The following is a 17,033-nucleotide window of genomic DNA, read 5'->3' as shown; positions in this document are numbered from 1 at the left end:
GTTACCCAGTTGCTCTTCAAAAAGGTTGTCCCAGGTACAGAGATACTTCGCAAAGTTCATAGACAAAATGGAACTAAAAGATTTAGTTCTGCTTAAAAAAAAAGAATTCTGATATCCATGCATAAGAGGAGTCTTCCAATCATGGAAAATGTGTATTATGAAAAACATGCATGCATTTCATTTTTCCATGGATTTTTTCAGTCCCCTCTTACCCTGCCTTTCACAGTTCCTGTTCCATATCTGTGACAGCTTTTTTATTGTCCATCTTTTCCTTTTTTTACCAATAGGATGGTGTCTTATTGTTGCTTTCATTTAAATTTCCATGATTACTAATGAATTTAAATACCGTTTCATGGGTGTTTTGGCCATTTAAATGCTAAATAGAATTTTACCTATCTTTTAAGTAGCTGATTCACCATAGTTCAAAATACAGATGTTCATTCAAATATTTGCTCATTCAGGAAACATTCATTGAGTGCTAGCTATTTTCCAGTCTCTCTGCTGATAGTGAAACAGGGATAATTAATCTGGTCTTTGCCCAGGACTAGCTCACATTTTGGGGAGAGGAGTGATGTGAGACACGTCTGTAGGTGATTGCAGCATAGCAGGGGTCTTTAAAGGGTTCGTGGAAAATACGTATCATGAGATTTCAAAAGTTTTTTCCAAACTTTTCTTTTAATTCCACTTTTCCATGAGTTTTTTGATATATCCTCATATATCAAGTGGATCGGAAAAGCCTAGATTGTGGGAGCCCAAGCCAGGCACCTAATAGAGCTGAGAAACATTAAGGCAGCCCTGGCAGAGTGGTAGGGAGGGCATCCCACACACTACCACCATGGATATTTAGACAAAGCCCTTGGAACTCCATTCTCTGAAATGTAATCCACAAATTAATTCACAGATTAAGGATGGAGGATTGCAAATAGAGGGCATGGGTAGAGTCCAGCCCCCAGCATGTGCCAAAAATTTTTAATTAAAAAAATGTTTTTTAATTTTTAAGTCTAGGTCTTCACATGTATGTGGCTACAATCAGCTGAGCAGATGCTGTTTTTTGTTCGTTTTTTGTTTAAAGATTATCTGAGGACTGGCACTGTGGCATAGTAGGTAAAGCCACCACCTGTAGTGCCAGCAGCCCATATGGGCACCAGTTCAAATCTTGGCTGCTCCACTTCCAATCCAGCTCTCTTCTATGTCCTGGGAAAGCAATGGAAGATGGCCCAAGTGCTTGGACCCCTGCACCCACATGAGAGACCTACAAGAAACTCCTGGCTCCTGGCTTCAGATCAGCCAGGCTCCAGCTGTTGCAGCCGTTTGAGGAGTGAGGCAGCAGATGGAAGACTTCTCTCGCTCTGCGTCTGCCTCTCTAATTCTACCTTTCAAATAAATAAATAAATAAATCTTAAAAAAAAGGATTATTTGAAAGGTAGAGTTGCAAAGAGGGAGAAACAGAGAGATCTTCTGTCCACTGGTTCACTCCCCAAATAGCTGCTGAACCAGGCCAAAACCAGGAACTTGGAATTCCATCCTGATCTCCCTGTGGGTGGCAGAGACCCAAGCACTTGGACCATCTTGTGCTGCTTTCCTGGGCTCATAGGCAGGGAACTGGATTAGAAGCAGAATAGGCCAGGCTGGAACCAGCACTCCTATGGGTTATAGTCAGCAGTTTAACCCACTGTGCCAAAACGCCAGCCTCACTCCTGGGTCTTTCCCACTTCCTTAGTACCTCCCGCAGCTGACTGCAGCGTCAGTCTCCACGTCTTCTACTTGTCTTTGTTATGGTAGACCCAAGAGGAAAGTGGTAGTGACAGTAAGCCTGCTTCCATCGTTGTCATGCCTTGCGTTGCCACCGTACCCCTTTGAGTGTATGATCTCACTTTAATCCCAGAATGAAGTCCCGTCAGCACTTCCCAAACATCCCCGGGGCTTAGCAGACTCTGGACTGCTGAGAAAAACCAGGCCAAAGCCGATGAGTGACAAGGCCAGGAAATTAAAAAGACTGAAGATGAGTGTGTTTCCTTCCAGGACTATGAACTGTGTGAGGAGTGGGGCCGCCTGTACCCCATTCCGAGAGAACATTTAATCAGCCTCCATCAGAAGCACCTTCTCCACCTTCTAGAACGAAGAGATCATGAAAAGGCTCTACAAGTAAGCCTCTAACTCTTCCCATTTTTCTTTTGGTGAGGGACAAGAGGATGAGGCAAATCAGAGGAGTTTTTTCGTGCTGAATCCCACGCAAAGTGTTCACAATCTCCTACCAGCCCCTTTGTGTCCATTAGGAGCCAGTTATAGTGAACCTGAGCAGAAGGCACCAAGCCCTGCCCGAGGTGCCAGATGGTCCTGTCAAACCCACGGCTCATTTGTGAAGCCGCAGGGGTGGTGAAATGAGTATGGAGAAAGAGTTAGTCCAAAGTGAGAAAACCTAAATACACTCGCATATTGCCTACTGAAAGGGACATGTTCTGAGATAGGTGTCACTTGTGATTTGTTATTGAACATCAGAGTATACTTACACAAACTAAAAACAGCAACACTGTCACTGGACTGTGCAATCTTACGGGACAACTGTCATAAATGTGATTCATTGTAGATCAAAATATCGTTAAGTAGTACATGTTTCTTTCCAAAGTTAAGGAAAGCTGGCCTAAAAATTCTTATAGAGGCCTCGCCTTCCTCTCCTACCCTTCTCCTCCAACAGCTCCTGCAGAGAATCCCTGACCCCACCATGTGCCTTGAAGTCACAGAGCAGTCCCTCGACCAGCACCCTAGCTTGGCCACTTCCCACTTCTTGGCCAACTACCTCACCACCCACTTCTATGGACAACTGACTGCCACGCGACACCGTGAAATCCAGGCGCTGTACATAGGCTCCAAGGTAAGGAGGGAAAAAGGGCAGTGGGAAAGCATGCCCCGGGGGGACTGGTGGCCCCGCTCTCACTTTACAGCATTCAGAGCTCTTCTGCCTACCCCTGCCCTCCTCAGCCTGTGCCATACAGAATCTTCACCCTAGCAGGTCACCACGTGCCAGCTGGGTCTCTAGAAATGTGTCATTCTCTTACTGCCTGCCTCCAGACTCAGTTGTTCCTGATCCTCTGAAGTAGTCTTTGGCTTCCTGGGGTGTCTGCTAGATCAGTGCTTCTCAGTTGACCGGATATGCCTAGAGTTTTAAAAATGGCAGTAGTTCAGGGTGTCACTGTGGCATAGCTGGTAAAGCCCCAGCGTTCAATGCCAGCATCCCATATAGGCGCCGGTTCAAGTCCCGGCTGCTCTACTTCCGATCCAGCTCTCTGCTATGGCTGGGAAAGCAGTAGAAGATGGCCCAAGTCCTTGGGCCCCTGCACCTGCATGGGAGACCCAGAGGAAGCTCCTGGCTCCTGGCTTCAGATCGGCCCAGCTCCAGCCATTGTGGCCATCTAGGGAGTGAACCAGCAGATGGAAGATCTCTCTCTGTCTCTGCCTCTGCCTCTCTGTAACTCTGCCTTTCAAATAATAAATGAATAAATCTTTAATTAATTAATTAAAAATGCCAATAGTTGACCCCCTCCCAGCTCAGTCAAAACTGGTCTCAGAATAGGAACTGAGTATCTTCCAAAGGGATTCTGATGTGGGGAGTTAAAACTACTGCTTGATAAACTGGTCTGTGCTAATGGAAAGGAACTCTTTCTAGGTCATTAGATAAGGTTGGTCCTTCCTTCAATGTGTTACCTTGGAGACACTAACAGAAGAAATTAAGGGTTAGAGAAAGAAGTCCAGGGAAGGAAGATTAGGGAGAAACTGGGCTCTCTGGCATTCTTCTCATTATTCTGACTGGCCATCATATATACTGCCCCACAAATAGAATTGAGTCCTGATAATGCAATGAGTAAAACCACAGGTATCTTTGCTAAGAGTTAAAACACATAAAATATTCCTAAATAAGATACACCCTTTTTTTCCATTTGATGCACTGTACCTAAGTGAGAGAATCCTTAAAAACTGGCAATGGCCGGCGCCGCGGCTCACTAGGCTAATCCTCCGCCTAGCGGCGCCGGCACACCGGGTTCTAGTCCCGGTTGGGGCGCCGGATTCTGTCCTGGTTGCCCCTCTTCCAGGCCAGCTCTCTGCTGTGGCCAGGGAGTGCAGTGGAGGATGGCCCAGGTGCTTGGGCCCTGCACCCCATGGGAGACCAGGAAAAGCACCTGGCTCCTGGCTCCTGCCATCAGATCAGCGCGGTGCGCCGGCCGCAGCGCGCCGGCCGCGGTGGCCATTGGAGGGTGAACCAACGGCAAAGGAAGACCTTTCTGTCTGTCTCTCTCTCTCACTGTCCACTCTGCCTGTCAAAAAAAAAAAAAACTGGCAATGAGCTGAGCTAGTAAACATATTCACTATGAACTCTAAAGAGAATTTTTTTTTTAAGATTTACTTATTTATTTGAAAGGCAGAAATACAGAAAGAGAAAGAGAGAGAGAGGTCCAAATGGCCACAATGGCCAGGGCTGTGCCAGGCCAAAGCCAGGAGCCAGGGGCTTCTTGTGGGTCTCCCACATAGGTACAGGGGCCCAAGGACTTGGGCCATCTTCCACTGCTTTCCCAGGCACATTAGCAGGGAGCTGGATTGGAAGTGAAGTGGCCAAGATTTAAATCAGTGTCCATATGAGATGCTGGCACTGCAGATGGAGGCTTAACCTTCTACACCATAGCACCAGTCCCATAAAGAGAGTTTAGATTTATCATTTATCTGTGGGACAGAGGAGGTGCCAGGTTTGGCACACCTGGTATTGCTCATTCTAAGTAAAGTTTCAAAAATAGAATGGTGCATTAAGATTCAGGCAGGGAGGCCAGCGCCGCAGTTCACTAGGCTAATCCTCTGCGGCACTGGCACCCCGGGTTCTAGTCCTCGTCGGGGCGCTGGATTCTGTCCCGGTCGCTCCTCTTCCTGTCCAGCTCTCTGCTATGGCCCGGGAGTGCAATGGAGGATGGTCCAAGTGCTTGGGCCCTGCACCCGCATGGGAGACCAGGATAAGTACCTGGCTCCTGGCTTCGGATCAGCGTGGTGCGCCGGCCGCAGCGCGCCAGCCGCAGTGGCCATTGAGAGGTGAACCAATGGAAAAAGGAAGACCTTTCTCTCTCTCTCTCTCTCTCAGTGTCCATTCTGCCTGTACAGAAAAAAAGAAAAAAAAAAAAAAAGATTCAGGCAGGGAGTTGGCTCGGTAGCACAGCAGATTAAGCTGCCATCTGCAATGCTGGCAGGTAGGCGCTGCCAAGTCCCTGCTGCCTACTTCCAATCCAGCTCCCTGTTAATGCACCTGGGAAGGCAGCAAAGGATGGCCAAGTCCTTGGGCCCCAGCACCCAAGGACTTGACCCTGATGAAGCTGCTGACACTTTGTGGCCCAGCTCTGGTCGTTGCAGCCATATGGGGAGTGAACCAGTGGATGGAAGACCTCTCTCTGTCTTTCCCTATCTCTATAACTCTGCTTTTCAAATAAAATAAATAAATGTTTAAAAAAAAAAAAGTAGAGGCAAGGTCAAGCAGAACTCAAGCACACCTGGAGGCTCTGGACCAGGGGGAAGCAGACTACTGCCTGTGAACCAAATCTTGTCCTCAGCCTGTTTCCATAAGTCAAGTTTTAATGGGCACACAGGCACATCCGTTCTCTTACATATTTGCATGATTGCTTTCATGCTACACAGGCAAAGTTGAATACTTGCAATAGAGACCTTATGGGTCATAAAGTCTAAAATATTTACTCTCTGACACTTCATAGGAAAAGCTTGTGAACTCAGATTTCCTCTGAAATTTATGTATTACTTTCTTTTTTAAAAAATTTTCTGGGGCTAGTGCTGTGGCTCACTTGGCTAATCCTCCGCCTACAGTGCCGGCATGTCATATGGGCGCGGGGTTCTAGTCCTGGTTGCTCCTCTTCCAGTCCAGCTCTCTGCTGTGGCCCGGGAGGGCAGTGGAGGATGGCCCAAGTGTTAGGGCTCCTGCACCCGCATGGGAGACTAGGAAGAAGCACCTGGCTCCTGGCTTCAGATCAGCATAGTTCTGGCCGTAGTGGCCATCTGGGGGGTGAACCAACAGAGGGAGGACCTTTCTCTCTCTCTCTCTCTCTCTCTCTCTCTCTCTCACTGTCTATAACTCTACCTGTCAAATAAAAAGAAAGCTTAGAAATTTTTTTTTTCATTTACTTACTTTATCTGTTTGAAAGGCAGAGAAACTGAAAGAAACAGAGAAATCTCCCATCTGTTGGGTCACTCCCCAGATTGCCCACAGGCAGCCAGGGCTGGGCCAGGCCAAAACCAGGAGCTGGAGAATCAGTCCAGGTTCCCCATGTGGGTGGCAGGGACACAACTACTTGAGCCGTCACCAGCTGCCTCCCATGGTGCGCATTAGTAGGAAACTGGAATCAGCCACTGTCGGATTTGAGACCGAAACCCAGGCACTGCAGTACAGGATGTGGGCACCCCAGTATGTTAACTACCATGTCAATGTACTGTTCTCTTTATGCATCTACCTCACACATAGGTTCTGCTGACCCTGCCTGAGCAGCACCAGGCCAGCTATTCCCACTTGTCCTCTAACCCCCTGCTCATGCTAGAGCAGCTGCTTATGAACATGAAAGTGGATTGGGCCACCGAGGCGGTGCAGACCCTGCACCAGCTGCTGACCGACCAGGACATCGGCTTCACCATGGATGAGGTCGACTCGCTGCTTTCCACATACGCAGGGAAGGCCCTGGACTTCCCATACTCTCTGAGGGAGAAACGATCAGGTACCTACCTGCCAGCTTCCTGGATGGGGATTCTACGTGGAAGAAGAAACACCGTTCTTAGTTTTAATTTCTTCCTCTCTTGTTTTCTTGGCTTGGTTGGGAATGAAAGGAATATGCCTCAGGGGAGACAGCTCTTTGTAATAGAGGGGAACTCTTGGTAGTGAAAGGAGGCCAACCAGAATTAAGGGCTGTTGGATGCCCACTGCATGCATGATAACGTGAAGGTTTGGGAAACAGTACATTCTGGGAATGGGCTCTGGCCGTGATGAAGTGTCATTTCCTGCTGAGAGCTCACCACATTCCCAGGACCCCATCAGACATCGCTTGTACATGAGCTGACCCAGCCTGTTTCAGAATGGAGGGAAGTAAATCAGAATGAGCTGATGAGCCCAGATACCCTTCTTCTTACTCCCTACCCTCCGGGGCGTCATTTAAATGTCTTCCAAGTCCCTTGACCTTTTTAGATAAAATCCTAACACTGCTTCATTATTTCATGCACCTAAACATGGTGTTTCTTTTTTTTTTTTTTTTTTTAAGAATTTACAAAACATGCATGTTCTTAGCCTGGAAGTGCTTCTACTGTGCTCTTATGTGTAGTTGAATTGCCCACTAAAAATCAGCCAAGCCTATACAGCTTTGAGCCAAATGCTTAGTGCAGTGAATAAGGGCACCCATGGTAGGATGATGTTTTGTCAGCATCTTCCCTCCCTACAGATTCTGTGATTCACCTCCAGGAAATTGTCCATCAGGCTTCAGACCCTGAAACTCTGTCTAGATCATCGTCAGCAGAGTTCTCTCCTGCTACTGCTCCTGGTAAGAACTGGATTTGAGAAACAGCATTTTTCAGTTCACTTTCTAATTATTTTGCTTCTTTTTTCTTTTCCATTTACAACATTCTTATCAGTTGTGTTTCTTGATTTATCTCAGCTTTGTATATCCCAGGAGATTCAACAGTCAACTGTCATTATTTGCAGTAATGCATCTATAAAATCTCTACAAACACTGAATTAACAAATCTTGAACTATTGCTTATAGAGGAAATATGTATACACACATACATTACTCACATAGATTATAATTTCCTAAGACTTATTTATTTGAAAGAGAGAGAGAGAGGAGAGACAGAAAGAGAGAGATCTTCCATTCACTAGTTCACTCTTCAAATGGCCTCAATGACCAGGCTATGCCAGTCCAAAGTCAAGAGCCAGGAGCTTCCTATGGGTCTCCTATGTGGATGCAGGGCCCAAGGACTGTAGCCATCCTCTGCTGCTTTCCCAGGTGCCTTAGTAGGGAGCTGGATCAGAAGTGGAGCAGCTGGGACTAGAACCATCATTCATTTGAGATGCCAGCAGCGCTGCAGGCCATGGCTTAACACACTATGCCACAGCACTGGCTCCCAGATATTAATCTTAAAAACAACTCACCCTAGCAGATTCTACAAGGATACTTCAAAATGTTCATGGAAAAATTGAATTAAAAGATAAGTTTATCTTTGGTGCCAAAAAGTTTTTGAAATCCACACATAGTTTTTTCACAGTTCACATTGTTTGTGAACTTTTTGAAGACCTCACATATGAATGAATTTATAAATTTTTTGCATTGAAATAAACTTGTCTTTTAATTCAACTCTCCACAAATATTTTGAAGTATCCTTGTTTTTCTTTATTCTACAAAAGAGGAAGACATTTAGAAGTGACTCATGGGGTGAGTGTTTGGCACAGCAGTTACTTATACCACTTGGGATGCCTGCATCCCAAATCGAAGTGCTTGAGTTCAAGGCCCAGCTCCACTTCTGATTTCAGCTTCCTGCTGGTATGCGCCCTGCGAAGCAGCAATAATGGCTCAACTGGTAGGATTTCTGCCACCTTGTAGGGGCCCCAGATTGAATTCCTGGCTCCTGGCTTCATCTTGGTCCAGCCCCAGCTGTTGTGGGCATTTGGGGTGTGACCCAGTACATGGTCTCTGATATTCGTTCATTCATTCTCTCTCTCTCTCTCTCTCTCTCTCTCGCCTTTCAATAAAAAATAAATTCTTTAATTTTTTTTTAAAGTGACTTATGCAGTCTACTAATGATAACCTATTGTATTTAGCTCTCATTTTAATGCTCTTACTCACACAAGGTACACACTCCTTGAAGGCCTCAGCCAGGCCTTGGTCACCCTTTACAGCACCACCACCCCGTTCATAGACACACACCCTTCTCCAGCCCCCTGCATGGTGGCCTTCCTTCAGGAGAAGCTCAACAAGTGTTTGTTTTGCCAAATGGTCAAGGGAGCAGGATTCTAGGTCCCCTTCTGGGTGTCGCTAAAAATAATTGCATTTTCAGTTCTCTTTTTCTGTGACAGCCAACACTGCTCTGCTAGATAACAAGAAAGTTCCCTAGATACCTTAAAGCAAAGACCATGGCATTCCCTGGTCATACGTTGGTAATTAGTCATGACTCATGGTAATCCACAGACCTGAGAGGAAGGCTTAAACCTGCAGGTTTATGAGTAGCTTCATGCTTCTGCGTCAGGCAGCCTGGACAGCTGTGGGTGTGTGTAACCTTTTAATTATTCTAATCATTATGGAAAATTTACAGTTTACAAGAGAATATAGTAACACCTCACATGGTTATTACCTAACTACAATAATTGTCATCTCATGATGACTGTTCTTGTTTCGTCTACATGCCTATTCTACTGGATTAGTTTGAAGCAAATCCCAGATATTATTTCATTTATAACTATTTTACTATAAATTTCTGTAAGTTAAGAACTTCCTTAAAATTGTAACACTATCATCATAACTAAAAACCAGTCAGTATTCAGGTTCCCCAGCTGTTTTATTAAGATTTTTTACAATTTTTTTTCAAAATCGAGATCTAAATAATATCTGCACATGGCATTTGGCTGAGATATATCTTAAATCTCTTCTGGTGTCTTTTATCCCCCCCCCACACACACACCTGATTTTTATTTGTAGAGGAAGCCAGGTCATTTGCTCCACAGAGCGTCCCACTCACTGTTGCCGCCTGGTGGCCATCTGGGTCTCTGTCCTGTGAACTTCCAGTATGCTGCTGATCAGATCTAGAAACCTGATTTGTGTTGAGTGTATTTGAGAGGTGGCGTCCACTCCCACCAGGAGGCATGAGTTGCCTTCCAGTTATCGCTTTTGTAATTTAAACAGCCAATGATGATCATTACCTAGATCCAGTGCTTCAGTAGGGCATGATAAAGTGGTGAAATGCCATCACTCCCTCTTCATTTATGACTTGGAATACTGATCACCTTTGGTTCTGGCCTCTGGTTCCCAGCTGTCTCCATTGTGCGTTCCCCGAGTCCGAGGGAGAGGAGCCTTCCACAGAGTCAGCCTGCACTGGAATTTGTGCCCCCAGCAGTGCCCCCTGCCAGGCACCAGTGGGTACCAGATGACACTGAGAGCACCTGCATGGTCTGCCACAGGGAGCACTTCACCATGGTAAGCAGCCCCTGTCCCTAGCGCCCCTGCCCTCAGCCAGGAGCCTGAGTTTATTGTCACCGCCTGTCTCGAAAAGTGTAGTAATGTTTCCAGAACTGCCCTACCCAAGACTTAGGCTGATCTTTGACCTGAACAGAACACTTTCTGTGGGTTCAGACAGGTAATAGATACCCCTCGGATAGCCTTAAATTCTAAAGTCATTGCCATTCTCATGAGATAATGAGGGAAGAGGCAGGAGGCATCGGAGGGTTTTGTTTCTACCTCCTGTGTCTTCACAGTAAGGGAAATGAGCTGGCAGTGGTTGTGGGCGCTGGCTCAGGAGGTAGAGGACCTGGGTTCTAATCCTGGCTCTGCCTCCTAACAATAAAGTGACTATCAGCTGTTCCCTCTCATATGCTCATAGGTAAACTAGGAATGAAATGCATATTGTTTGTCTCATGAGTTATTATCAGTCATAAATGTTACCACAGTGCCTACCTGGCATATGAGCTTAGTGCTGATAAAAACAGTGGTGATGTAACTCCTCTGACCTGTTTCCTCCTCTTCTGTAAAAGAGGTGCAAGGTTTCTATCACTGTCTCATGACAAAATGCGGAAGTACGTACAAAAGTGTTTTGCAGAAGGACACGTGCTCATCAGCAGCGGCAATACGATGTAGAAGTGTGATCTTCCCTGGCTGAGAAAGTCTCCTCTTCCCTACTGCTTTTCTTTTACTGCCTCCCTACATGATGGAGCTTGTCAGGAGTCACTGCAAAAATGTCTATGACTCGGCACTTTTGCCATCGCCCAAGAAATATCTTAAAGATGTCAGTGTCTTAAGGCTAAGGACCAGGTGTTCCTTTTCAATAAAGCCCACGCAGTTGGTGTTCTGAATAAGCCACAGTGGCTATACCACATGGATTGATGGTGGTGTCCTCACCGGCCTGCAGTCTCACCTTCTGTCCCTTCTCTTCCCCATGGCCTTCCTCAGTTTAACAGGCGGCACCACTGCCGCCGCTGTGGCCGGCTCGTGTGCAGCTCCTGCTCCACTAAGAAGATGGTGGTGGAAGGTTGCAGAGAGAACCCCGCCCGCGTGTGTGACCAGTGCTACAGCTACTTCCACAAAGAGTGAGTGTCCTGCAGCAGGGTGTCACTGTTGTTGACCCCTGCTGCCTGCCCTTACACTCCATTTCAAATGTGAAACACTCCCCAAGTTGTGTAATCCAATATTCACACTGAATCACCATCAGCTCCACAGTGAACTGTTTGTAGACCAGCCTTGGGCAGAGAAACCACCAAGAGAGGAAGTAGGGGCAAGAGGAAGTGGTTATTCAAAGTTCTTATATGATGTTCCCTCTGAAACCAAGACACGTGGTTCTTCAGCCCTTCCCACAGCAGGGGTCATAGATCTGAGTTTGCCTGCTCACCTGTTTCCAGCCTCTCTCTCTTTATTTGTTCTCATCTGGACCCAGGGGACCAGTTCACCCCTACTGAGTGTTTGTACAACACTTGCATCAGCTCTAAGCTAGATAGTTGTCCTGGCTTATTAGCCACAATTAAAAGAGCCCTTATATTTCTCTGCAAAGGGTTCACCTAGGGGCACACTTCAGAAACTGCTCATTTCTCTGGCAAACAGAACAAGACCATTTTTGCTGGCTTAGTGTTGTACAGTTTTTCCTAAAGAGTGTAAATCCAGGATTCCTGGAGCATTTGGGAACATGAGCCAAAGCAACCATCCAAACACAGAATTGCTGATTCTCCATGTTTAATTAACAGACTTGAATAGATGCATGTTCATTTTTTAAAATTAATTTTTATTTTATTTGAAAGGCAAAAAGACAGAGATTAGAGATCTTCCATCTGCTGGTTCACTTCCCAAATGCCCACAAGAGCCAGGGTTGGGCCAGGCCAAAGCCAGGAGCCTGGAACTCAATCCAGGTCTCTCGCATGGATGGCAGGGACCCAGTGTTGCCCTTGATTTCTCAACAACGTTGCAGTGGATTCATTTCTGAGAGGAGCAGCGTGGTGGGGGCAAGAGGCGCGGAGTCACCACACAGACCCCTGGAGTCGGGTGAAAGCAGGCTTGAGGCGAGCAGCCCGCAGACTCGTTTATTACAGTTGGAACCACATCTTATATAGTCAAGACCAGCCAATCTGGTCAAGGGGCGGTCCATGCCCCAACCAATCACAGCCTGTTGCCAGGCAGGCTCCATTGCCAGGTGGGTTTCAAAGCCATTCCTGGCTGGCGCCACAGCTCACTAGGTTAATCCTCCACCTTGCAGCGCCGGCACACCTGGTTCTAGTCCCGGTCGGGGCGCCGGATTCTGTCCCGGTTGCCCCTCTTCCAGGCCAGCTCTCTGCTGTGGCCAGGGAGTGCAGTGGAGGATGGCCCAAGTGCTAGGGCCCTGCACCCCATGGGAGACCAGGAGAAGCACCTGGCTCCTGCCATCGGATCAGCGCTATGCGCCAGCCGCAGTGCGCCGGCCGCAGCGGCCATTGGAGGGTGAACCAACGGAAAAGGAAGACCTTTCTCTCTGTCTCTCTCTCTCACTATCCACTCTGCCTGTCAAAAACAAAAAAACAAAAAAACAAAAACAAAACAAACAAAAAAAAAAAACAAAAAAAAAAACCAAAGCCATTCCTGAGTAACTGACACTCGCTTGCCAGTGGCCACCACATTTCCCCCTTTTCGTTTATTGGACCCTGCTGCCTCCTGGGATGCACATTAGCAGGAAGCTGGATTAGACATGGAGTTGGGATTCAAACCCTGGCACTTTCATATGAGATGTGGACCTCACAAATAGTGTCTTCACCACTGTGCCAAACACCCCCCTCCCCAGATTTGTTTTAATCTGAACCTTTTTGGTCAACATTCATTATGATAATTACTGATCTCATAGAAAGGAAGACATATTGAGCCAACTCTACAGTTTCTATCACCTGGCACTCCACTGCCTCCCTCCCCGGGGCTGGGGACAGGGATTGCTGAGATTTGAAATGTGCAGTTCGTATTGATGGGGATTCTTTCAGCGACAATCATTCAACGATGACCACTTTATCCTCAAAGTACCCCCATCATAACAGGAAGACAGCCCACAAACAGACCACAAGGCCGTTGAAAAGGTACAGTGGTAGAGGCATACATGTTGTGGTCCAGTGATCAGGAGTTTCCTAAAGGGAAAACTCCTCTTGGAGGACTGGCTTTAGAAGATGAGGAGTTGATAGGAAAAGAGGACAAAAACAAGCATGGCCAGAGGTGGGAGGAACAACTGCAAAGATAGGGACAGGAAAGATGTGGGCTGTCTGAGGGACTATGAATAGACCAAGGGTCTGTCCAGCATACCCTGGACCCAGCTGCTGGTGACTAAGCCAGGAGGATCGGGGCAGTGGCACAAAGGCTTGGGGCTTGCTCTGGTGTCAGGAGCTGGGGTTAACCAGCAGGCGCCTGATGCAGGTAAGAGGCCTGGGCTCTGGCTTGTGGCACTGGGGCTTAGTGCATGGTGGTGTCAGCTGAAGTTGACCACAGCCCATGGAGAGTAGGTCAGGGGTTTAGAGTTTGAGTACAGATCATGGGTGACAGGAGATAGGCTTAAGAGATAATGGGGCTAAGTTATAAAAGGCTTTGTCTGCTGAACTGTGTGAATGTGGGATATCGTTACCCTGAGGAGCTACCAAGGGATTTTAAGCAAGAGCAGAACATGGCCTGATTGGCATTTTTTTAAAGTTTGGTGCAGCTGCAGAGTAGAGCTGTTGACAGGAGACAAGTTGGGAAGCTAGTGCCTCCTCTAGCAGTAATGATGGTGGCTCTCCCTGAGGCAGGGATGAAGCAACATGGGACATTAGGAGAGGGAAGGGGCAGGACGTGGTGAGAGAAAAGAATCACAAATGACCCCTGATACTTGACTCAGATAACAGAGTGGATGTCGACGCTGCATGCTAAGCCCGAAACAAAAAAAGGAGACGTGATCGAAGCATTCATTTTTCTTTCTATTTCCAGCGCACCAGAAGAGAATCCAGGCCAATCCGAAGGTGAGGCTGAATCTCATTCTCTCTGACTCTTTATGGGAAAGGTCCTGCCCGTGGGCCATATAAGGCCTGCAAAATTATTTGGTCTGGCCCTCCAAAGCAACTGCAGATGGAACTCAAAATTCAATAAAGGTCCATACAGCAGGCTCATTTTGAAGCTGATGATTGTGTATGGCTTACAAATGATGTTGTAAATGTCCAAATGGCCCTAGGCAGACAAAAGGCTCCACACCCCTGGTTATACGTTCAGGTCAGCTCTGCCTTCAGTGTATCAACTACAGCGGACACACTGCGTTTCACCTCTATCTACCTTGCTTGCCAAAAAATTCTCAGCCTTTCTATCAGCCTGTTTCCTCTCACAGTCATCCTATTAAGCTATCACATGGACCCGTTTGCTTCCAGCATCGAGAAGACCAGCAACCAAAGAGTTTGGTCCTTAGCTTTTAGTAGACTGTTCCTCTTTGTATCCCCTCCGTTCCTCTTCCCCACCATCCTACATCGCTTCCCTTAGGGCATCACGGGTAACAGTTTGGCCTGTATCCTTCTGCTGCAGGTTAGTTTCTAGGCGTGTTCAATGGCCCTGCCATCCATTTGGGAAGCCTGCACTTTTCAGGGGTCTCAGGTAAAGCAACGGGGTTGTGTGACAAACACTAGCACTCATCCCAGCTGTATGCCTGAGGATTTGCAGCACTTAGTGGAGCCTCCTAAAGGAAATAAGAGGGACCAAGGACAGAGAAAGGGGCCCTCCGGTAGCAGGGAAGCATCTGTCTGCAACTCACACCAACCCACTGCTCGAGACCAGGTTGAGCTGCCCGTCAGTGACTGATGTGTGAATGGCAGTTCTGTTGTCTTCTCAGCACCAGACAGCTCCACGAGTGAAAGCCCACCATACTCGGCTGTGGTGAGGGTCCCCAAGGCAGCTGAGGTGGAGTGGATTCTGAATCTGAGTGAAGAGGAAAACGAGCTGGTGCGGAGTGAATTTTACTATGAGCAGGTAATTGCATTAACAGTCATTGCCATCTCTTCATGCTGTGTAACAGGAGAGACAGAGGTGGGGGCGGTGGGGACAGCCTGGCCTCCACCTGCTTATAGCGCCATAACGTGGGAACTGAGAGTGGGCCAGGGAAGGCCAAGAACAGGAGCATGTAGGGAAAGGCCTAAGTGGAGATCAGGAAAGGCTTCATGGACCAGGCAGCACTGAAGGCTTGGAAGAGTAGCAGACACCTAGAAGGAGAGGTTTAGGGTTTGTGAGGAGTGTGAAGAGAGGGGAAGAACAGAAAGTACAAAGCTAAAATGTCTGAGCAAAAACAGTGTGCAAAATTGCAGGACAGGAAGCAGGTGTTTAACTTAGCAGTTAAGACCCAGATAAGGGGCTGCAGTGTGGCATAGTGAGTTAAGCTATCACCTATAGCGCCAGCATCCCATATGGGGCCAGTTCAAGTCCTAGCTGCTCTACTTCTGATTCAGCTCTCTGCTAAGGCCTGGGAATGCAGTGGGAGATGGCCCAAGTGCTTGGGCTTCTGCAGCTGCATGGGAGACCCAGAAGAAGCTCCTGGCTCCTGGCTTCAGACTGGCACAGCCCAAGCCATTGTGGCCATTTGGGGAGTGAACCAGCAGATGAGAGACTTCTCTCTCTCTCTGCCTCTGCCTCTCTTTACTTTGACCTTTCAAGTAAATAAATAATTACTAAAAAAAAAAAAAAAAAAAAAAAAAAAAAAAGACCCAGTGAAGATACTCACATCCCATATCAGAATGCCTGAGCTTGAGTCCCAGCTGCAGCCCTGACTCCCGCTTCCTCCCAGTGCAGACCTTGAGAGGCAGTGCTGCCACCCATGTAGGAGACCTGGATTGGGGTTTCCTGGCTCTGGCTCTAGTCCATCCCCAGCACTAGCCATTGCGGACATTTGAGGGATGAACTAGCAGATGAGACTAGCTCTCTCCCTCTCTGTCTCTCTCCAAAAAAAAAAAAAAAAAACCAGGCATGATTGAGGAATGAGGCCTTGTTTAAGATGGAGGAATAGTAGAAAGCAGGATTGAGGAAGCCTGCTGGTCTGTTGGGCCTTGAATTTTGCAGTAGGGAACATTGGCTTGGTAAGTGTCCAGGACCTGCAAAAGGGTTTCCCAGCATGCTTTTGGAAGAGTGATTCAGTAGCAATGTGTCTGGAGCCTGAAGCAAGAGTCCTCCAGGTGGTCAGATGAGCAAGGGGCCTGTTACAATCCACACTAGCAATAAGGGGAACTTGTCTAGGGGAGCAGTAGACCATAAAAAGGAGGAGACCTGTGGACATTCTCAAAATATTAGGAGCATTTGGTCATGGCAACGTTCCTCCCAGTTACATGACAAACCTAGCAGCCAGAGCTTTGGCAGTGCCCCTGACGCTTGTTTAATTCCACTTCTGCTCACCGTGGAATTTGTGGCTCCTTCCTCCAGTCTCTTTCCAGTCTCTTGAAACAGGAAGGATAATTCCTACTGCCCAGCTGCGTTCACCCAGAATGCTTTGGTCCCTGAAGTCAGTGTGTGGTTTTCCCTCCTTCTACCACGGCCAGGCCCCCAGCGCCTCCCTGTGCATTGCCATCCTGAACCTGCACCGGGACAGCATCGCGTGCGGTCACCAGCTGATTGAGCACTGCTGCAGACTGTCCAAGGGCCTCAGCAACCCAGAAGTGGACGCAGGGCTGCTCACAGACATCATGAAGCAGCTGCTCTTCAGCGCCAAGATGATGTTCGTCAAGGCCGGCCGGAGCCAGGACTTGGCCCTGTGTGACAGGTGCATTTCTGTGGTTGTGATTTCTGTCCAGTGCTCTTCCTGACCCCGCTCTG

General features: G+C 47.6%; 1 protein-coding gene and 1 long non-coding RNA gene across 4 annotated transcripts in view; one reads left to right on the top strand and one right to left on the bottom strand.

Moving 5' to 3' along the window:
* Nucleotides 1-17,033, top strand: part of ZFYVE26 (zinc finger FYVE-type containing 26) — a 76,299-nt gene that overhangs the window by 40,775 nt on the left and 18,491 nt on the right. For all 3 annotated transcript variants that reach the window (XM_017349400.3, XM_002719561.5, XM_070065134.1), the window contains 9 exons: nucleotides 2,023-2,145; nucleotides 2,696-2,872; nucleotides 6,503-6,749; nucleotides 7,464-7,562; nucleotides 10,045-10,208; nucleotides 11,178-11,314; nucleotides 14,184-14,215; nucleotides 15,070-15,206; nucleotides 16,760-16,980. In XM_017349400.3, the coding sequence (XP_017204889.2) occupies nucleotides 2,023-2,145; nucleotides 2,696-2,872; nucleotides 6,503-6,749; nucleotides 7,464-7,562; nucleotides 10,045-10,208; nucleotides 11,178-11,314; nucleotides 14,184-14,215; nucleotides 15,070-15,206; nucleotides 16,760-16,980 (1,337 nt within the window). The remainder of the gene's footprint in view (nucleotides 1-2,022; nucleotides 2,146-2,695; nucleotides 2,873-6,502; nucleotides 6,750-7,463; nucleotides 7,563-10,044; nucleotides 10,209-11,177; nucleotides 11,315-14,183; nucleotides 14,216-15,069; nucleotides 15,207-16,759; nucleotides 16,981-17,033) is intronic.
* On the bottom strand, nucleotides 15,246-16,740 carry LOC138847201 (uncharacterized). The gene is made up of 2 exons (XR_011384878.1): nucleotides 16,617-16,740; nucleotides 15,246-15,436 (listed from the first exon to the last, which is right to left on the bottom strand). It is a non-coding gene; the product is annotated as an uncharacterized lncRNA (long non-coding RNA).

Source organism: Oryctolagus cuniculus, chromosome 20 (assembly GCF_964237555.1).
Source record: "Oryctolagus cuniculus chromosome 20, mOryCun1.1, whole genome shotgun sequence".
Lineage (NCBI taxonomy): Eukaryota > Metazoa > Chordata > Mammalia > Lagomorpha > Leporidae > Oryctolagus > Oryctolagus cuniculus.
This window is presented reverse-complemented; position numbering and strand designations above follow the sequence as displayed.